Source organism: Cornus florida, unplaced genomic scaffold, assembly GCF_030987335.1.
Source record: "Cornus florida cultivar Cherokee Brave unplaced genomic scaffold, ASM3098733v1 CherokeeBrave_3.0.0_Hap2_Chr03, whole genome shotgun sequence".
Lineage (NCBI taxonomy): Eukaryota > Viridiplantae > Streptophyta > Magnoliopsida > Cornales > Cornaceae > Cornus > Cornus florida.
Genome location: NW_026775573.1, coordinates 12,328,638 through 12,350,768, shown reverse-complemented (window position 1 = coordinate 12,350,768; position 22,131 = coordinate 12,328,638). Strand labels below are relative to the sequence as shown.

The following is a 22,131-nucleotide window of genomic DNA, read 5'->3' as shown; positions in this document are numbered from 1 at the left end:
AATTTTGAGGCCCATAAATAATTGTTTCTGCATCCTATTTGTTGGAAGTTTATATAATTTATCACTGAAATAATTGTTTCATATTTTTTATGCATTTGTCACGTAAGTATTATGCAGCTCTCTACTCTCTAGTCCATCTTTTTTGTTTATCTTTTATTAGTAACTTTTAATTTAACTCATTTGCATTAAAATAGTCCATCTTTTTTGTTTATCTTTTATTAGTAACTTTTAATTTAACTCATTTGCATTAAAATTGTAGCATTTCTTTTACCTATCTAACATACATTTCTTTTGCTTATCTAGCATATGAGTTAAAGATATAACATGAATTCAAAAGAACAATAATGTTTTTATCAAATTATTATTTATTTTTATATTACATAATTAAATGGGAAAATTACACTTAAATAGATTTAGGAGTCTTAAATAATAAATTAGTCTATTTTTAAAGTTAATTTTTCAATTTAGTTGATTTAACTATTATTTAGGTACAAAATATCCTCCAAGCTCTTATTTCAAGATATCCTTCCTAAATCAAATAATTATTTCATTCATAGAATTTATAAAAATAAGATTTATGAGTTGACTTTCAACCTGACATTTCTGCATATGATGTATATATTACCAAAATAAATAAAATAAAAAACAACATATATATATTATATAAATTTTGTGCAAAAAAACTTTAACGATATCTCCTATTCCATATCGGCTCAAACCTGCAAATATCAATTTAGAAATATAGAAATAATTTAGTAGAAATTCATTATGTATATATATATATATATATATATTTTTCAGTAAGTGGAAATTCATCACACACACACACACACACACACACACACACATATAATTTTATTTGCACATAACTTTAACCATATCTCCTAATTTATATCAATATAAACCTGCAAATGTGAAAACTTTTCAATGAATATATACGCACACACACACACATACATACCGTACACACGCACGAGAGAAGGAGATCATAAAAAAACTAAATGGTTGCTTCAGTAAATGATACACTAGCAATTAATTTTTTTTTTTTTTTTTTAATTTATTAAACAAGTGTAATTAATTGAGCAAAAAAATTGATGATCATCTCAAGGCATGCACCACAGCAAAGACGATTTATATATTATTACGTTTAATTCTATTTTTCTTTTTGGGGACTAACCTCTGATTTCCCCTTTTTTATTATATTGAATCTTTTTTATTATTTGTATAAGTTATCGTGTGTGTATATATGAAAGTTGCAGCAATATAGTTTAAAGTTAAAGGAAATAAATTATTTAAATAAAGTACTTGAATATTTTAGGTGAATAAAATTTTTAGTATTTTGGAATAAGGGTTTGAAGGGCATTTTGGACCTAAACAATAGTTATTGATGAATATATGTATAATTATTTTACTTAATTAAAACAAAGTGAAAAATAAACTTTTAAAATAGATTATTTTGTTATTTAAGGTTCCTAACTCTGTGTAAATGTAGTTTTATCTAGTTAAATCTATAAATTTATCTTTTAAAATATAAAAGGGTATAATAGTAAGTTTATCAAAATAGTTTCATTTCTTTTTTTTTCCCAAACAATGATTATTCTTACCTTTCTTTTCCTTTATTAATCAACCAAGGGGTTAAAATTATTCTTCCCCCTTCCATTTCCCTCATAACTAATCTTATCATTTCTTTTCTTTTCCACAGTACGAAACATAGCCTTAGGCTTTGTTTGGATGCATACACAGAAAAGCAAAGAAAAGAAAGGATAATATTTATTATGAAAGAAAATAAAAGGAAAAAAAATGATATCAATAACCTCTATTTATGTTTGGATAGATAGAAAACAAAAGAAATGAAATGATAATATACATGTTTATATATATCAACCAAATTATTATCTTATCTTTTAAATAAAAGGAATATGAGTATAATAATAATTTTTTCTTTTTTATTGTTAAGGACAGTTTCGAAATTATAAAAATACTACTTAAACACTATTATTTTTTTCCGTATCTTCTCAATTTTTAAGACATATGAAATGACGTATACCTATCCCTCCCTGTCTCTCCATATCTTTTCTTTTCTTTTCTTTTAAACCACCCAAACACACTTCAAGCCCTATCATTTTTTTTTTTCTTTCCCTATCCCTCCAAATCATCCCATCCAAACGCACACTTAATAAACTCTAGAGAGTTTTTTCTTTGGAATGATGAACTCTACAAATGCTCCTTTGTGAAAAATGCTCTGTTATTGGCATCAAAAAAGAAGGCTGGAAAAAAAAACGTTTCCCCATCTAAAATTAATTAATTTTACTAAATTATATCAAAATCTCACTAATGTTATGAAAAACACTTGGCACTAATTCCAATGGTAACTTCTTCTTAGAGAGTTTGCCTTTTATTTAAACAGTATGGATATTCCTACATGCATTGTCACAAAGTGACCATTTCGCCGACACAGCATTGTTGAAACAATAATGGTAGTTTTGTCATCGTATTGTATAACTATGTCAGTGGTTAAATATGAAAAACCCATGACAGTGTTTTATGTCTTTTATTTACGCATTTATATTTTACATTATAATGTCACTTTGTCCTAACAATATTCCCAAGTAAGACCAGCAACGGTTGTGGTTTAATTCGTTTACTCTCATGTGCCATTTAATTATTTGCCACACTTTCCTCGATCCTAGTCTCACTAATCCAATGATTCTGATTTGATTCGATCTACGAAGTCTACTGATTAGCCTTGTTCTTATTAATATGCTCCTTAAGTTGAGTGGTAGAAAAATCAAACACTTCACAATGCAAGTTTTTTGATGGAATTTTCATGTCTCTATCAGTGTCAAGACCATAATTTGTTTGGAAATCGTATGCTTCTTTGATTGGTACATCTACCAAAATAATAATCCACTTGTGGTTACCTTCATCCAAATGGGGCCTGCCTAGTTAGAGAAGTCTTCTTCCACCCTTTCTTGATCTTGGAACACAAACACTCTAGAATCTTTTTTTCTTTTTTATTTTTTGTTATCGGATAGTTAGTAGTTAGTAGAGATTAGGGGAAAGAGATTCAAACCTAGCATCATAGGGTGGGGCAATTAAGACCCGACCCTTTATCACTCGGGCAACACCGCCACAGCTAATGTGGCCTTACTTTATACAGGTTTTGTATCAACCATGATTGATGAATAACTATTAGCAAAGAGGTACACTGCATGAACAGAAGCATTTAAAATCTACAAAAACTAGTAGTGATTGAGAAACAACATATCTCAAAATAAAAGAAAAATGATTAATACTATAAACTTTCTTATAAACAGAGTTGGACACATAATAAATTCACTTTATTCATACAACTTTGCTGTTAAATTGGAAAACTGAATATAAAGTATTATGAATACATAATGCAAACAAATCATCGGTACCTTTACCTAGCTTCCATCTCTGAAATTGACACATTATTGAAAGAACAACTTTCTGGCATGCCTTTGGAAATATCTGCCTCAAGCACATTCCTACCAAAGAAAAAGGCTGGTTGTTTAGGTGTAGAAAGTGCTCTAGTTTCCTCAGTGAGCATAGAAATTACATCTGACATGGTAGGTCTATCTATTGGATTATCTTGTACACATAAGAGACCCACATGAATGCATCTCAGCACTTCATTACGTCGAAATAAATTGTCCAATGTTGGGTCTATAAGCTCTAATCCTCTATATTCTCTCCATAATTCCCATGCCTGAAATATAATCCAAGTTCACAGAAAAATTCATGGATGTCAAACTTTGAGAAGAAATCAAATAGTTTTGACGAGAAAATTGGAGACAAAATTAAGATGCAGTTAAGGAACTTACATATCCTATAAGGTTCAGTGGGCGTTCAAAATGACAGCAACTATGATTCTTCTTTCCACTTACAATCTCAAGCAACAACACTCCAAAGCTAAACACATCAGACTTAATCGAAAAAAGACCCTCCATTGCATATTCCGGAGACATGTAACCACTGTATCAATAGTTGAGAAATTGTTAGTATTTAAGGGTGCATACAAATAAAATATGCTTAACATAAAAATATTTGTAGATGTAATGTTTACTCACTATGTTCCAACAATCCTCTTTGTGTTTGCTTCAGATTCATTCTCCCCAAATATTCTAGCCATACCAAAATCTGATATTTTTGGGTTCATTTTTTCATCAAGTAATACATTACTGGCTTTTAAATCTCTATGGATTATTTTCAATCTTGAATACTTGTGAAGGTAAAGAAGTCCTTGAGCAATCCCTTCGATGATGGCAACACGTTTTTTCCAATCTAAGGATGACTTTTTATTGGGATCTGGACATGGAATTTGTAGAATATATATATATATATATATATATGAGCTTATAATTGATAATCCACATTATGAAAAAACTGAAATTACTGAAAATTGCTAACCGAATAAGAAGGAGTCCAGGCTTTGGTTGGGCATATACTCATAGATGAGCAGTTTTTCTTCTCCTTCAATGCAACATCCCAGAAGCCTAACAAGATTATTGTGTTGGAGCTTGACAATGAGTAAAATCTCATTCTTGAACTCCACTAATCCTTGTCCTGAACTCCTTGAAAGCCTTTTTATTGCTATAACTTCTCCATCGGGGAAGTTGCCCTGAGACATGGTAAAAAATTGTAATATCCAAATCATTTTGATAAGAGAGTCTCCAGAATTTACCTTGTAAACAGATCCAAAACCACCCTCTCCAAGCTTATTTGTATCTGAGAAATTGTTTGTGGCAACCACTATGCTTTGGAAGTCGAATACTTGCAACTCGTGGCCCTTCTTGTTGTCCATATATTTTGTAGGAACTCCAAGCTCAAATAATATTTTTGTTTTTTCCTTGTCTGGTCGATTTACATAAAAGAACAGACAATATTGATGAGATTAGCAATCATTTCAAGAGCGAAAAATTCTCATAATAAGTTTAATTGGAAAACGCTTTTCACAATTCATTTCTTATCTTACCAAAAGTATCATTCCGTTTAGTAGCTCTTTCAGCTCTTTTCTTTTGTTTGAAAGCATAAACTCCTGCAAAGAGTAACAATAGCACAAGAACAGCTCCAATGATAATAACTGCTGCTCCAATGATAATTGATTTATTTGTTTGTTTAGATTCTTCTGCATGACAATATAGATGGAGAGAATGAGACTCAGATGAATCACAATGAGAGAGAACAATCATCCGCGCTACAAATTATTCAACAGAAAAACTTAATTACCTGAGAATTGACAATAGACGTCACCAAGGAAAAAATAGGGTCCAAAATTGCTTAGGAGCTTGAAAGTTTGGTTTCTCAGCACAAACCCAATCTGAGAAATTCCAGTTCGGTTGAAATGTTCTTGGCCGGATGGAAAAACTTCTAGGCTCAATAAAAGGTAATCATCCGAAGTTTTGGTTGCATTACTCAGAGAAATTGAATCCACTGGGAGTCCATGCGACTTCAAAGAATGCATTAGATTGTCATGGAGAGGAATAAAGACACTCGAGTTCCCCAGGTTTGAGAAGGCAGGAGCTCTGAAAAATAGGGTGCCGGTGTAGGGATATGCGCATTTACAGCTGGGGCTGGAAATTTGATGTGAGCTGCAGGAAGCAGGCTCACAATTATGTGGTGGTGTTGAAAATGAAATATTGGACTGTTGAATGGTGCAGTATTTTTCTGTTATTTTTGTTTCCTCACAAATTGGATTGCCTAAAAGACTGCAGCAAATAGTTGAGAATCACGGCAATGTGGTTTATAAAAATGAAAAGAAAATTATAGCTTACATTAATGTAATGCATCCTGTCATTTGAACTTCCAAATAATAATGTAATGGTCAGTTCTTTAGAGAAAATGACCAAAACAACAGAGGTATATTAAAGCTTACATTATTGTTTTCGGCTCAATATTGTTTTCTGCTCTTTGAGTAAAGCCAGAAATGAGATTGGACTGCAAATCGATGAGTTGCAGCTGATTGCTATGGCTGGAGCCAATATCCAAGGTGCCATTAAGCCGGTTGTTTCTTAGTATGCTGTCATCACAAGCCAAAAATGAAGTTTGCTCATTACCACCACTATCATAATGTAAACATATAATGAGAATCCGCTCTGTTGAAATCTCAGGAATTTGCATGGTTTTTTTATCTGGATTCCCCAAAACTTAACAAACTAAATGCAGCATTATATGAGATTAAGCTGATACTTACACAGTTTGTAATCCAGAAAGGCTGAAGAGCTCAACTGGAATTTTTCCTTGAAGTCTCGTCCGTTCCATCTTTCTGCCATGAAAAGTTTTGTAGCTTATATTTTATAAAGAACACCTCAAATCTTCTTCTTTACACTGAGTGAGTGAGATTTAACAATAAGTTCATTCACCAAGAAATGAGGACAATAATAAAGAAAGTTGCTTAGATGGTTTAGATATGTATAGCAAAGATCAGTAAGGAGTGGCATATTCAGAATTGAAGCTACTACATTGTCAAGGAGATGGCTTAGGACACATGATTCAGGTTGAAAGAAAAGGCATGATTAATGTGTTTCAATACAATACGAGTCCCTAGTGCAGCATCCCCATGCAGTTCGTAGACTCCTTGATTCAAGTTGTATGTGAGCTACTTTTATGTGTGTGTGTGTGTGTGTGAGAGAGAGAGAGAGAGAGAGAGATTACAGTATTGTCAAAGATGGAAGGGATGAAACCCATTGAGGAAGACTTGATGCATCAAATGAGTTATTGCTCATATCCCTGCAAATTAATAACATTTCGGTTGAAGAATAGAAAGTGAGAACACTACTAACTGATATAATTGTCAAAATAAAATAACAGCAAATTAAAGGCATTTGTTTCGGAAGAGAGAACAAGAAGCTAAAAGATGAATTTTCAGTAATACCAGCTACTTACACATAAGAGAGGGAATCCATGCCAGTAAGATTTGGTAGTGGACCAGTGAGTTTATTGTTGGACAAGAACCTGAAAGTGAACAATCAGAAATATTGACTAGGATAATGTTGAATTCTTAAAAAAAAAATGTAGAAATGCGTTAAGTTGGAAAAAAAAAATATTTTCCTTGACATGTGAAAGGTTGTTAAAGTTTGATGGAACAGGTCCTCCTAATGAATTTCTATCAAGGCGTCTGTTGTTAACACAAGATATTCAATACGAAAGCCTCATGGAAATTCACAGTTTGCAAGAATCTCAACTTAATTTTGCTCAAGTATGTGACAGAAATACTCACACCACCTCCAAAGTCTGCACAAGTCCCAGTGAGGAAGGAATGCTGCCGGTTAGCTGGTTGCTATCAAGAAGCCTGTAAACATATATATATATATATATATTATGTATGATTATATGACCATACTGAAACTAATGTCCAGATTTAAAAAAAAAAAAAAATCGTATGAGAATAGATGCTTGTATTAAATTTAACACTCCTCGTCAGATAAAAGAAAATGTCACAAAATAAAAAAATCCAAGATACGCATAATTCAGATATATCAAGTAATTTGAAGGGGCTGTATCCACAGGAAAACTGATAAAAAAAATAAAAAAAAAATAAAAAAAAAGTGGCATATTATCCATAGGGAAAGAAAAAAGAGAGAGAGAAAAGTCGTCTATATCTTTCCTATGTTCATATATATTATTTTTCAGCATGAAATCTAGCTACTTTTCTTTTCTCCTAGTCAATATGCAGGTAAGCAAACCTTAAAGATGTAAAACGTATCCAATGTATTATTTTATGCAGAAGCTCGAGTAATATACAACTGATTCTTGTGATAAGTAGCCAATTCAATGGAACTTACAAATGTATCAGAGTCATGTTTGAGCTGAATAGCTGAGGTGGAATTTCACCGGATAGATGATTATTTCCAAAGTGACTGTAGTAAACATATTTAGTGATTATTACTAGGAAGAAAGTAAAGATCAAAGTAATAGGAACTAGTAGCTCAAACATACTTAAGATTATAGAACTTACAAGTGCTTCGTTTGAACTAGCATATCCAAACCAGGTATGGTCCCGTCAGAGACTGGGATAGTTCCACTCAGTTTGTTATCAGCAAGATCTAGCAAATGTAGATTTGATAGATTTCCAATGGAAGGTGGTATTGGTCCACTGAAGCTATTAGAATTTAGAAACCTGCAGAAGATAAAATGAAGAACTATTAAAAAGAGAAAAAAGAAAAAGAAAAAAATGAAGACATGGAACTGTACTAAAAATCCCAAGTCACTTTACTTACTGGCACCTTTCAGCTGTTAATTTGTGGAATACAAACATGTAAAGCACAACTCATATAAATTAAAATAATGGAGCTTCTGATGATAGATTGAAAGAATCACAAATTAGATCCCTTGTGCAATTGTGTAGTCTTGAAAGCAAGTAACAAGAGTGTGTGCGGAAGTAGCTAGGTTCAGGGGCATGATGGAGGAAGTGCTTGTCTTCATCAGGTTTAAAAGTTTCCGATGCATAGGAAATGCTCAAATAACACACATATATACAAGGTATAAAATTTGTAGAAAAAACTAATATCTTGCAACAAAATAAAATTTGAAATGAATTTTTTTGTAGAACTTTATTTCAAATCAAGCTTCTGTACAATAAGAGTGCATCAAAGTTCATAAATTTTTTAAAATCAAAATCATATACATTAAGAAAGCATTGATCAGGCCAGTTCTTTAAGATAGTTTTTTTCGTTACAATCATAATTAAGGAAAACAGTCATTGTTTATTTGTCAAGGCTTTTAAACTTCAGTATATAACCTTTTTGGTTTCACTCTAGTATAATTATTCCAGAAGATGAAATAATTTCAGTTATTGTACGTGTTGTACAACAAGTTTGATTTTGCAATCATATTAGCTCCAAATCTATCATAACACCATCATAGACCTGTATCACAAAGGAATTTCAATCGTAAACGTTCTTAGCGACAAGCTTGGAGTCACAGTTCTGGAACAGACGGTCAACTAAGGTAAAAATTTGTAAATGCAAGTAATATTTCAAAACTCACATCTGACATTTTCATTTTCATTAACTCTCACATCAAAAATAGAACAAGAATACCAGATTTGAAATCCTTACAAGAAAACCAGCTGCTGGAGAGATCCTATTGAATCTGGAATCAGACCAGTGAAACCGCAACCAACCAGAATTCTGATGCAGAGTAGAATCAATTGGTTTATTATCATTTAATTGGTAGAGCATTGTAACTACCATTTAATTATCAGCTATTATTTTATTAAAACAATAAAATTTTCCTTACAAGGTTGATAACTTCTTTAAATTTCCAATTGATGAGGGAAGAGATCCTGTTAAGCCCTTGTTATATGATAGATCCCTGTACACAGAGGCAGATAATCAAATACCAGTTTCACTAATTTTTCCAGGAAAATGAAAATTAAAAGACCATTTCAAACAGCTTCTATTAGTAAAATAAGGAATAATCACACTCATGTAGTGGGTGAAGAGACTTTCCTTATTTGCATTGAAGAGAAATAGATACATGCATAGATATTGTTTTTGTGTGCATGCCTCCATGAGCGTGCACGTGAGAGAGAGAAAGATAGGGGGATTAGTGGGGAAAATATAGTTATAACACCATTAGTCATGGTGCCATATCCTGAAATAAGAAATTTATTAAGATAATATAATATGATGCAAAATAATTAAACAGAAACAAAGAAAAATTCATCGTGGTTGTTCCTTATTGTGTCACACATAGGACTTTGAATGGTCATTTTTAAGGTAGCATTTGGAATGAAATGTAGCAGATTACTTACGTTTCTCCCAGACATACAAACATCCCTTAAATTAATAAAAAAACCTGAAAAAGTTAACCCCGAAGAGATAAATTTTTACTCTAATGAGTTTCTAAAATGTTTAGTCCACAAGGGCATGTTCGAGGAGTTCACAAATTTTGCTGTGAACACAAGAACATTTGGCATGTCCGAGGGGTCACAAATTTTGCTGTGAACACGAGTATATACGAAGAACCACAATTTGGATTCCATGTAAGGGAGGAGGAAGAGTGAGCATGGAACACATACAGAGTCTGTAACTCAGATAGTGACTGAATATCTCCAGACAGCTGACCAGCCAAGTTCATGCTTGATAGTGTTCTGAAATTGAAATTGGTCAGGTTAATCTCAAATATATGAAGAGGCAGAATAAGTTATTTTCCATTAGCAGTAACATGATGAAAACAAGCCAAGGACTTACATGGAAGTCACGCGTGATTTGGTGCACCCGATTCCTTCCCAATCATTGGCACATGGATCGGAGCTATTCCAACTGGATGGTGTGTTCTTCCAGCCATCCATGAGAGATTTTAGAGGAGCAACTGCAGCACAAATTCAGAAATTAAAAATTACTTTACTATTTTGAGTACCAAAAACCAATTTTTTCATAGATAAACTATCAAATATACTCTGGACTAACTGACCATCAGAAGAAATCGATAACTGACAAGCATTATCGTGAGCCGTGGAATTTTGAGGAGAACTTTGAAAACAATAACTCATATTACCATGTTAACATATTGAATATACTTTACTTTTTCTTTTATTTATTTATTATCAAACCCTTAAAAGAGAAAGAATTGTCAGTATTCAGTAATATGCCGCCTGAGCGATATGATTTATGAGTGTAGTTTCTAAATCAGATTTTAAGATTATTCTCTTTGGAACAAACAAATAATTATGATAATTACCGAAAAAAAAACAAACAAATAATTATGATAATTGTGGACAAAGGAAGTTATTAAAACTTAATTGTCTATACTCTAAAAATTTAAGAAACAAAGAGAATATCAACCTTAGTTTAGACACAGTTGATTTGACTTGTTCATTCTTTAAAAGGAAAAATGAAAGGTGTTGAAGATGAATTCTGCGCAACCCGGATTTGATCTGATTTCCTAAATAAAGAGAAGAAAAAGTGATCCTACAAACACAGGTGTGTTACCGGTGGAGTAGGCTCCGACGAACAAGTCAGTGTGAATGATAATCTCTCTGGAGAAATCGAGATATTGAGTTAGGGTTTTTTGCCTACCTCCAAACGTCGATTAGCCCTCCCTATTTATAGGACTCGGGTCAGGATGTTACGTAGCGTCCACGTCGTCCTTAATCCTTATCATAATCTGTTGGCCTAATCCTTATCGTATTCTGCAATTCTTATCGTAATCTGTAACATTTATCTTAGTCGTAGTCCTTATCTTAGTCTGTAGAGCCTATCTCAATCTTATGAGATATCGCGTTACTTTAACGATCTTCCCCTATCCACGGGTAATTAAATTATAATCATCAGTTGGCGCCGTCGGTGGGAAAATTTTTTGTTCTCTAAACAAAGCATGGTTCTATTGCGATCTGGTCTGGCTGCTGGCGAGGGCGAAGGGTTGCAGGCTTCTGATGCAGGGACTTCAACGGGGCAACCCCCCGTCATCCCAAATGATCAGGAACGCGTCGCAGCGTTGGAACAACTGGTGAACCAGTTAGTCCAGCAAAATGCGATGATTCTGCAACGCTTAGCCGCCCCCAACGAGGAGAGAAACAGTGAAGTACCCAACGATGACTCCCGTAGGGTTAACAACGATGTTGAGCTTAGTCAAATAGGGGGTCAACAGAGGAGCCATCACCATCGGTCCCCTGAACGGAATACCACCAGGCTCCGTGGAGATACTTCTAGTTATATTGGAGACAAGACTGAGGACACCACTCAGTTCGATCTAGAGTTGCAGGATCTGAAAGCCAAGGTCGACGATGTCATGCAAGCGATGAAAGGGAAGGGCCAGGCTGCAATGAACGATATGGTACAAAAGACTAACCTAGCTTTTAGCCCAGCTGTTATGAGTTGTCCTCTACCTAGCAAATTCAAGATGCCAACTCTTGAGAGCTTCGATGGGACGCAGGACCCTCTCGACCATTTGGAGACCTACAAAGCTCTTATGTATTTGCAAGCCGTACCGGACGAGATTATGTGCAGGGCTTTCCCTACCACACTCAAGGGTTGGGCTCGTCTCTGGTTCAATAAATTAAAGCCAGGCTCCATTGAAAACTTTGAAGAGTTGAGCAAACAATTCATAGGACACTTCATCGATGGGCAGAAGCACAGGAGACCAGCAACACATTTACTTAATGTGAAGCAGCAGAAGGGAGAGTCCCTTCGTGATTACATAAGTCGTTTTAACACTGAAATGCTACAAGTTGAAGAGGTGGACGACAAGGTTGCCCTCACAACCTTTATGGGAGGACTACAGACTTCTAAGTTCCTATTTTCCTTATCAAAGGAAGCCCCTACAAGCATGACAGAGTTGATGGTTAGAGCGCGGAAGCACATGAACGCTGACGATGCTATGAATGCACGAAAAAACAAAGATGGTGAAGATAAGAGGTCAAATAAGAAGAGGCCAGCACCTAACACTAGGGAGGAAAGGGAATTGAAGTACAAGAAATTCTCAAACAACCAGGCTGACAGATCGTTTCGCCACCCAGCGAGCCCAGGCAGGTATAATAACTATACCCCCCTAAATACATCTGTAGAGCAAGTCTTTCTGCAGATTCAAGATGACGCATCATTGAAATGGCCACTAAAGCTAAAAGCTGATCCAACAAAGAGGTCTCGAGATAAATACTGTAGGTTTCACTGGGACCATGGACATAACACAGAGGATTGTTTCGACCTCAAAAACCAGATTGAGAACCTTGTTCGTAAAGGTCATTTACGCAAATTCACAACTAGAAATGGAAAATGAGGCTCCAACCCAGCCCGGGAGGGCCGAGATGATCGCCCTCCTCAACACCAACCAATGGGTGAGATCAAAGTTATATCGGGTGGCTTCGCTGGTAGTGGTGAGACGAGTTCAGCTCGGAAGGCTCATGCTAGGAGAATTCAGAGTTTTTCAGAGGTGAATGAAGTTGGAATGACAAGTCCTCCAACCAAATTACCTCGAGTTGAGGAGCCGGTCATAACCTTTTCTGAAGAAGATGACAAGGGAATTCACCAGCCCCATGATGACCCTCTGGTAGTTTCCATGGTCGTTGCTAATTTCACTGTTCGACGAATATTAATAGACAATGGTAGCTCGGCTGACATACTATTTCTTAAGGCGTACGAGAAATTGAAAATTGGCCGAGAGAAGCTCCGACCCATGAAGTCACCATTGGTGGGATTTTCAGGCGACAAAGTATATCCACTGGGGGCAGTTACCCTTCCAGTTACTGCAGGAGCCAATCCAAAGCAGGTCACTGTAATGGTGGACTTTGTAGTGGTGGACTGCCCATCATCATATAATATTATCCTAAGGAGAACGACATTGAATGCTATGAAAGCAATCACGTTCACTTACCATCTCCTGATGCGTTTCCCAACTGAATATGGTATGGGAGAGATAAGAGGGGACCAAACAATGGCTCGCGAATGTTATGTCGCCTCTCTCAGAAAAATAAAATCGCAAGAGGCATTTACGATTGAAGGGCTGGAAAGGAAAGATAAACCAGACTTTCATAGAGCGGAACCTACAGAGGAGCTAGAAGAGGTCATCCTTGGTGAGCCCAAGAAAAAAGTGAGTATAGGGTCTTTACTCCCCCCAGGTATCAAAGATGAACTTATTCAATTCCTCAGGAAGAATCAAGACGTATTTGCATGGGTACATGAAGACATGCCGGGTATAGACCCCACTATCATGGAGCACCGCCTAAATGTAAATCCTGACTTCAAACCTGTCAGACAAAAGAGGAGGACTTTTGCTCCAGAAAGGAATCAGGCTATATCAGAAGAGGTGGAAAAGCTCTTAAAAGCCGACTTTATTCAAGAGGTGTACTACCCCAACTGGCTGGCAAATGTAGTCCTAGTGAAGAAGGCAAATGGAAAATGGAGGCTATGTGTGGATTTCACCGACCTTCACAAAGCTTGCCCGAAAGACAGCTTTCCTCTCCCAAGAATCGATATGCTCATTGAGGGAACGGCTAGACACGAACTATTAAGTTTCATAGATGCATATTCTGGATACAACCAGATATCTATGTACACCTCAGATAGAGAAAAAACGGCCTTCATCACTGATAGAGGTTTGTACTGTTACAAAGTAATGCCGTTTGGGCTCAAGAACGCTGGTGCAACATACCAGAGGCTAGTGAATGCAATGTTTAAGCATCAAATTGGTAGAAACATGGAGGTATATGTCGATAACATGTTGGTGAAAAGCTTAAAAGCTGAAGACCATTTGACTGACCTGCAGGAGACCTTCGAGGTACTTAGGAGTTATAAGATGAAACTCAACCCCAGCAAGTGTGCCTTTAGGGTTTCCTCAGGAAAGTTCTTGGGATATATGGTAAGCAGAAGAGGAATTGAGGCCAATCCAGAGAAGATCCGAGCAGTCATTGACATGAGATCGCCAATATCAACCAAGGATCTACAACGACTAACAGGGAAGATTGCTGCCTTGAATAGGCTAATCTCTCGGTCAACTGACAGGTGTTTACCTTTCTTTCGTGTGTTAAGGAAGGCTTTTGAATGGACCCCAGAATGTGAGTAGGCATTCAAAGAACTAAAGCAATACCTTAGTTCTCCCCCACTACTGTCTCGAACCATACCGGGAGAGGAACTATACATATACCTTGCAGTCTCCACGACAGCTGTCAGTTCAGCTCTGATACGAGAAAAAAAAGGGGTCCAAAGGCCAGTATACTTCGTGAGCAAAGCACTTAGGGGTGCGGAAGAAAGATATCCAAGGATGGAACAGTTGGCCTTTGCTTTAATTGTGTCCGCCAGGAAACTGAGACCATACTTTCAAGCACATACGATAGTGGTCCTAACAGATCAACCCCTTCGACAGGTCCTACATAAGCCAGAAAGCTCTGGTCGACTGATGAAGTGGTCAGTAGAGTTAAGGGAGTTCGACATTCAGTATAAGCCAAGAACAGCAGTAAAGGCTCAGGTGTTGGCTGATTTCTTAGCTGAGTTTACCCCTCCAGAAGAGGAGAAACAACCCCAATTTTTGACAGAACCAAGTTTAAGTGAGCAGATGGGCCCAGAAGTAGTCTGGGACTTGTTCGTGGATGGGTCATCTACTGCTCAGGCTAGCGGAGCCGGGCTTGTTCTTGTCTCCCCAGAGGGAGAAAATATACAATACGCACTTCGGTTTGGTTTCAAAGCAACCAACAACGAAGCAGAGTACGAAGCCTTGATAGCAGGATTAAAAGTGGCAAATGCCCTAGGGGTTGAGCAATTAAAGGTGTACACCGACTCCCAGCTGGTCGCTGGACAAGTTCAAGCGGAATATGAGACACGAGACGAGAAGATGAAGAGTTATCTACAAAAGGTGAAGGAATTAAAGAATCACTTCCAAAGATTCTCAATTCATCAAATACCAAGAGAAGAGAATGGGAAAGTAGACGCTTTAGCCCGGCTAGCTACTGCATTAGAACCTGAGATCAATAAGAATATACCACTGGAATATTTGGATGAACCATCTATATCTCAGGAGAGACAAATTGAAGTGCAACAAGCGATATTGAGTGTGGAATGGGCAGATCCTATCATCAGATATATCAAGGATGGGGTGCTACCAACAGACCGAACAGAAGCTCGAAAGGTCAAAATGCGGGCAGCTAGGTATACGCTTATCAAAGGGGTGCTCTACAAGAGAAGCTTCTCCATGCCGTATTTACGATGCGTTTCTAGCGAGGAAGCTGACTACATTTTGAGGGAGATCCACCTAGGAGTTTGTGGAAACCATGCTGGGGGTAGGTCATTTGCAAACAAGGCCATCCGACAAGGATACTATTGGCCCACCATGCAGAAAGATGCACTTGATTTCGTTAAAAAGTGCGACAAGTGTCAACGATTTGCCAACATCCCGAGACAACCGTCAGAGGAGATGACTCCCATGTCAGGACCATGGCCATTTGCTCAATGGGGAATGGACTTGATTGGCCCTCTCGTCAAAGGCAAAGGGCAGACTAAGCATGCCATTGTTATGGTTGATTACTTCACTAAATGGGTAGAAGCTAAGCCTCTGGCCAAGATCACAGAGAACAATATAAGGAAGTTCATATGGAAATCAATAGTTTGCAGATTTGGGATTCCTAGAGTGATTGTCACAGACAATGCAAAACAGTTCGATAACTCTGACTTCAAAAATTTTTGTTCTGAGCTCGGGATTCAAATTCATTTCTCATCGCCAGGACATCCCCAGGCGAATGGATAGGCCGAAGTCACTAACAGAACAATCCTTCAGATGATCAAGACTCGACTTGATGCTGCAAAGGGACTGTGGCCTGAGCAGCTGCCGAGTGTACTGTGGGCTTACTGTACTACTGCAAGGACTCCCACAGGGGAAACCCCTTTTCTTTTAGCGTTTGGAAGTAAGGCAGTAGTACCTGTAGAGATTGGCCTAACAAGCTTTAGGACGGAGCACTACGAGCCCAAGCAGAACGAAAGGGATTTGGAAGTAAGCTTGGACCTAATCGAAGAAATGAGATACCTAGCCCAGATTAGGATGGATACCTATCAACAGAAGGTTTTCAAGTATTACAATGCTCGGGTCAAGCCTAGAAGGTTCTCAGTAGGAGATTTAGTACTCCGCAAAGTTACTCAGGCAACTAAGGATTCAACCATAGGGAAACTAGGTCCCAAATGGGAAGGGCCTTACAAAGTTACGCGATGTCAGCGACCAGGAACATACTGGTTGGAGGGCTTAAAGGGAAAGCCACTGCCTCACCCGTGGAATGTTGAGCATCTAAAGAAATATTATCATTGTTTCAAATAATTCATTATCATTTTGATATGTTAAGATATTCATGTTAAATGGGTAAGCTGGGTGAAGCTCATAATAATCTACTCCCCTTGTTAAAGGGTGAGCTGGGTGAAGCTCATAACAATCTACTTCCCTTGTTAAAGGGTGAGCTGGGTGAAGCTCATAATAATCTACTTCCCTTGTTAAAGGGTGAGTTGAGTGAAACTCATAGCAATCTACTTCCCTTGTTAAAAGGTGAGCTGAGTGAAGCTCATAGTAATCTACTTCCCTTGTTAAAGGGGGAGCTGAGTGAAGCTCGTATACATCTACTTACCCCATTACATAGACGAGCTGAGTAAAACTCGTCTTAATCTACTTTCCTTATCAAAGGGATGAGCCGACCAAAGATGTCAATAAAATAACATAATGCGGGAGTTGCAATGGCAAAACATAACTGTCCTTCCTACTTATCAACCCTACAAATATAAATGGAAACTGATTGTAAAAAAAGAGAAGTTTCAAGCACAAAGAGAAACATGGGAGCAAATAAATGAATGGCTACACATCTATCCTATTCGGAATCACTCGCTTCATCTAGTTGAATGACAGAGAAGTCTTGGTCTGCAAATTCAAAAGCAGCACGATTCCGAAAATCTTCGAAGCCGTCAAAGTAGGCCTTCGACATAATCTCCTTGAAGGTGGGTGAGGCTTTAAACTCACCCACTGCATTGGCTCTTTCCACCATTAGTTTCTGGGACATCTCCTTGTTGAGTTTTTGCACATAAGATACATGACAAGCTCGTTCTGTTTCTAACTCAGCACGCATTGCTTGTAGAGCGACCTCATGTTTATCACGTTCCACTTGTAAATCGGCTTGGTGTTGGGAGCGAGTAGAAGCCAACATATTGGTGTAATGCTCTCCTCCTTTTACAGCTAGACACGACAAGTAATACGCGTGTGTATTCACCTGTACGCACGTGGGAATAAAAAGTTACAATGAAGAGGAAAAGAAAAGCTAAATAAAAACAGAGGATGGTGCGAGAGTTAACCCGTGCGAGATCATGCATGAGTCGGTCTACAATCTCAGTTGGAGGGCGTGAATTCAGATACATCATATCCTTCTTCGACAAAGACTCGCTTGTCTTCTTAAAAGCAAGTTGAGCATTGCCTAGAACAGATGCTGCTGAAGAATAGGGATCTGAGGGGAGTACCGCTGCTTCAGTAAGGAGTGGCATAGTCCCATCCACACGCTGATGAGGGAATTGCGAGTCGGATTCGTGTGGAGAAACAACTGAAATAGGTAAGACCCTTTGTGCTGTAATAGTAGGCTTCTTTTTTTTTCCTCTTGGCGGGGAAAGTAGGTGGGAAGTCACTTGAGCCTTCTTTGAACTGAGCTAGAAGCCTCTTATTAAGTTTTCGGGATATAGTTACAAAGGACTTGCCAACTGGCTGAGGACCAATCCCATGGGTAAACAAAGTCTGAGGTGTCACGAGTGAAGACCAGTCCCTCACTGGGTAGTTAAAGGCTTCCTTTATTCGCTGGAGATCATCAGATGAAACGGTAATCTCTTTAACGCCTGAAAGAACAACAACTCTGTTAATAACTCAAACAAAATTTACTTTGAGTTTTAAAACATAAGAGGGTATCATTATGGATAACTCACCAGTGGAATTCTGATTACACCACGCACGAGGAATGGAAGTCCCTATTCGTAGGAAAGCACTTTCTTCAGGAAAGAACTCCCAGCCATCACCAGAAACGAAAAAGAAACTGTTTTTCCATGGTTTGTACTTAAGGGGAATTCCAGAGATAAGAATTATGTCCCGTGGGGAGAAGTACAGCCAGTCACCCCTTTTGGGAATGTAGCAATGAAGAAACTCTTGGATAGTGAGCGACGTATTACAACAAGCTCGCCACAGAACTAAACAACCCATCATTGTTTTCCAGGCATTTGGGGAGAGTTGAGTCGGAGCAAGATTAAGGTGACGCAACAGTTCCCTAATAAAAAGAGGGATTGGAAAACGCAATCCGGCAATGAAAGCAGACTCATAGAAACAAATCTCAGTTGGGTAAAAGGAGGACGCTCTATCATCAAGTGAAGGAAGTCTGAGAGCAACACTGTCTGGAATTGAATAAGTTTGCCTGATCCGATCTAGATCCTGTGAGGTAAGGGAGCCTGCTATATCCTGTACCAGATGTGTCTCTGACGGAGCCGAATCAGACTGGCGGTGTTCCTCGTCTGACATAGTGTTAGATTCTGGGTAAAACATGCTGGCAGTAACACACGCTACTGTATGCAAGAGCCTAGCTTCACAGTGACCTATAAAATTTTCTAACTTTGGTCTTGGTATACTGAGTTGGAGGAAAAAGCAACAACGAATTAAATAGAAGCAGGAAGAAAACGAAGGCATGGAACTTACCACATCACTACGACTGGCACTACCTGGCTTTCTGGATGATGGAAGTAATTTGAATGAATTTTACTCGAACCATCTCGGTTTATAGCAGAAGAACGTAAACAGATAAGGAAAGTATTTCTGGTGGAATTCTAATAGAAATCTATTTCGTGAGGGACAAACAGCTCTCAGCGGGCTATTTTGCGGGCTATTTTACTTTTACAAGGTAGAATAGGATTCGGAGTTTGAATAGGAAAACCACACTGGCAGCCCTGCATGAGTTACCTATGTGCCAAAAGGTAGGCTGCCAGCATGGCAGCCTGCCATATATACAAACTGTCAATGTGGCACTACGGTCCTACCAATGAGGCACTACGACAAATATTTCAAAGGCAACTACGGTCCTACAAATATTTCAATAGCTCGACCCCCGACTGTATCCGCGAAGTGGCAATCTAAGTCAAGTTAATGGATAAGGCTCTACTATTTCATAATCAAACCAACTTATTGTAGAAATACAGGGTGAACGGTTCTACAATTCCAGCTATTTGTTATTATGTCATATTTGGGAATTAACGTTCCGGTGGTTTGACAAGCAATCCTCCGAAACGGGGGGCAATTGATGATTATAATTTAATTACCCGTGGATAGGGGAAAATCGTTAAAGTAACGCGCTATCTCATAAGATTGAGATAGGCTCTACAGACTAAGATAAGGACTACGACTAAGATAAGGATTATAGATTACGATAAGAATTGCAGAATACGATAAGGATTAGGCCAACAGATTATTATAAGGATTAAGGACGACGTGGACGCTACGTAACATCCTGACCCAAGTCCTATAAATAAAGAGGGCTAATCGACGTTTGGAGGTAGGCAAAAAACCCTAACTCAATATCTCGATTTCTCCAGAGAGATTATCATTCACAGACTTGTTCGTCGGAGCCTACTCCACCGGTAACACACCGGTGTTTGTAGGATCACTTTTTCTTCTCTTTATTCAGGAAGTCAGATCAGATCCGGGTTGCGCAGAATCTATCTTCAACAAAAGGACACATATCAACATACAGTTCCTTTACTTTTCCTTCATTTTCTCAGCACACAAACAGAGATTATCTATCAGAAGATTGAAAATGAGCTAAATCTAAAGAAGCATGCATGCACGCAATGAAGCTCTATCACACACATATCAACAAACACTAGGTGAACCAATCATACAGTGAATGAAGTTGAACAATGTGAATAAGAGATGAGCAAACTTACAATCTTGATTATCTGCCTCCACTCTTGTAACCACACTTTGGATTGAAATAATCAGCAGAAAGACCTGAACTTTTAAACCCATCACTCTTTTGTAGAAAATATCTCAATGAAGATGAAACCTGCTTCACCACTCTTTTATAGAAAATATATTAATGACAGTGGCCTACTGTTTATGAGTTTCATTCAATTCATTAATGCAGAGTTTCTATGCAGTAGAATATCCACCCGCCAAGTCTCCATTAAAGTTTCAATTCTTTCTTCATCAGGAGGATGAAGAACCTTATCAGCAAATAAATGCATGTGACAAACCAAATTAAATTGAGTGGGCCAGTTTGATGTGAAGAATTTATTTATTACATTAAAAAAAAAAAAAAAAAAAAAAAAATCATGTTAATATATTCATCCACACACTCAATAAAAATTATGTCCCAATTCTTATTAGTTGACCTATATGCCGACCATTTCTTTGTAAGGTCATAGTTTTAACCACGTTTATATAAAACTAAAGTCAAATTTGATCTTCCCAACTCATATAGCCTTCAAGGTAAATCATGTCATTATTTTTAAAATTTATTTCATTTATTTATTATTAGTATTAGTATTTTTAAGGATGAATTAACTTATTCGTTTGTCAAATATGTATAATTCAAATCTCATCCTTTTAGTGTGTAAAAATCTAAAATAAATATCTTAAAAATTTTATAAGTTAAAATTTAAAACCCTATAGAGTAATTTAGCCGGTGAGACTTTAGAACTTGATACCTCATATCTCAAGTTTGAATCTCTAAAAAAAATTTACCACTTAAATTATTCGGTATGCAAATTTATGTTCCTTATTTTCTAAATATTGTTTATTTATTTTAATAATTTTTATAATTAAATTATTTTAATAAACTTACTATTTGGTCAACGGATTAGCTAATGCCATATCGTAGTAGTTGTCTGGTATGATGCTATCACATGCTATCATATCATAATGATAAGGAAAACGATTGATGGACTTACCAACCACTACACACCGAGACCAAGTAAAACCACTACGTATAATTCATGAGGCGTCTACCGGGTCCCCCTCCGTCTTGGACAAGTTTGGGTTCCTTGTACTCGGGTTAAGTTTGTTTACTTAGATTCTAGAATATGATTGGCAATCGTTTTTACTTTGTATTTTTATTTTAATTCGAAATAAAAAAATTATTTTTTGTTAGAATGTGTATTTCGAAACTTGTTTGTTAACGTAAATTTATTGTAAGGTTTTTGGAAGCAAAAACATATAACGTAATTGTAAGGTTTTTGTTTGTTTGGTAAATAGTGTTGTAAGTTTAACAAGTTAAATAGCTAGGTAAAAATATTATTTTAGATATATATATATATTTGCTACTGTGCCAAGCAACCAAAAACATCATTTTTATGCTTTTGATTTTGGCCGCTTTTTTGGAAGCACTTCGATATTATTTAAATAACAACAAACAAATTTTGTACTTTTGTTTTGCTACAGTACACTAGCAAAAGATAAAAATACAAAACAAAAGCATTAGCCGAACAAACCATTTTTTATATTTTCGTCCTACTTTTAGATTTTAATAACAATTTTGCTATTTCGATCATTAAGTAATTGACTATAAGTTGAATTTTTCTGCAATATTTATTTTAATTTTGTTCAAGATTATTACTCTGTATTTAAAAAAAATAAATAAATAAGAATTGTGTCAAACATCATGAACCAACCCCAACTCTGACA

General features: G+C 36.8%; 2 protein-coding genes across 5 annotated transcripts; both read right to left on the bottom strand.

The window, feature by feature from the left end:
• Window positions 1-3,265: 3,265 nt before the first annotated feature.
• On the bottom strand, window positions 3,266-20,598 carry LOC132299480 (leucine-rich repeat receptor protein kinase HPCA1-like). 3 transcript variants are annotated; one of them, XM_059796142.1, is made up of 19 exons: window positions 20,394-20,598; window positions 10,221-10,341; window positions 10,049-10,120; window positions 9,265-9,339; window positions 9,084-9,155; window positions 7,982-8,143; window positions 7,809-7,883; window positions 7,244-7,315; window positions 6,910-6,978; window positions 6,679-6,753; window positions 6,218-6,289; window positions 5,900-6,043; window positions 5,254-5,615; window positions 5,000-5,152; window positions 4,709-4,878; window positions 4,435-4,645; window positions 4,095-4,332; window positions 3,849-3,999; window positions 3,266-3,733 (listed from the first exon to the last, which is right to left on the bottom strand). In XM_059796142.1, the coding sequence occupies exons 1-19, from the start codon at window positions 20,473-20,475 to the stop codon at window positions 3,425-3,427; spliced, it is 2,685 nt and encodes an 894-aa protein (XP_059652125.1). In that variant the 5' UTR covers window positions 20,476-20,598; the 3' UTR covers window positions 3,266-3,424. The 3 variants fall into 3 exon arrangements, with proteins under 3 accessions (XP_059652125.1, XP_059652123.1, XP_059652124.1); XM_059796140.1 differs by having other exon boundaries at window positions 5,254-5,732; window positions 20,394-20,597; XM_059796141.1 differs by lacking the exon at window positions 20,394-20,598 and adding an exon at window positions 10,444-10,551 and having other exon boundaries at window positions 5,254-5,732.
• LOC132299481 (uncharacterized) lies at window positions 17,070-20,375 on the bottom strand. 2 transcript variants are annotated; one of them, XR_009480132.1, is made up of 3 exons: window positions 18,396-20,375; window positions 17,781-18,308; window positions 17,070-17,698 (listed from the first exon to the last, which is right to left on the bottom strand). XR_009480132.1 is itself a non-coding variant. In XM_059796143.1 (2 exons), the coding sequence occupies exons 1-2, from the start codon at window positions 19,141-19,143 to the stop codon at window positions 17,950-17,952; spliced, it is 1,107 nt and encodes a 368-aa protein (XP_059652126.1). In that variant the 5' UTR covers window positions 19,144-20,375; the 3' UTR covers window positions 17,070-17,949. The 2 variants fall into 2 exon arrangements, 1 of the variants encoding a protein (XP_059652126.1); XM_059796143.1 differs by having other exon boundaries at window positions 17,070-18,308.
• Window positions 20,599-22,131: the final 1,533 nt, after the last annotated feature.

What these genes read in the sequence shown, in the direction of transcription:
- LOC132299481 (XM_059796143.1), bottom strand. Translation starts at nt 19,143, where the DNA reads ATGCCTTCGTTTTCTTCCTGCTTCTATTTAATTCGTTGTTGCTTTTTC. An exon ending in GTGTAATCAGAATTCCACTG is followed by an intron (nt 18,309 to 18,395) that starts GTGAGTTATCCA and finishes TTGTTCTTTCAG; the next exon opens with GCGTTAAAGAGATTACCGTT.
- LOC132299480 (XM_059796140.1), bottom strand. Translation starts at nt 20,475, where the DNA reads ATGGGTTTAAAAGTTCAGGTCTTTCTGCTGATTATTTCAATCCAAAGT. An exon ending in CTATCTGAGTTACAGACTCT is followed by an intron (nt 9,340 to 10,048) that starts GTATGTGTTCCA and finishes CTCTGTGTACAG; the next exon opens with GGATCTATCATATAACAAGG. An exon ending in CTTTCTGGATTACAAACTGT is followed by an intron (nt 6,044 to 6,217) that starts GTAAGTATCAGC and finishes TTGTGATGACAG; the next exon opens with CATACTAAGAAACAACCGGC.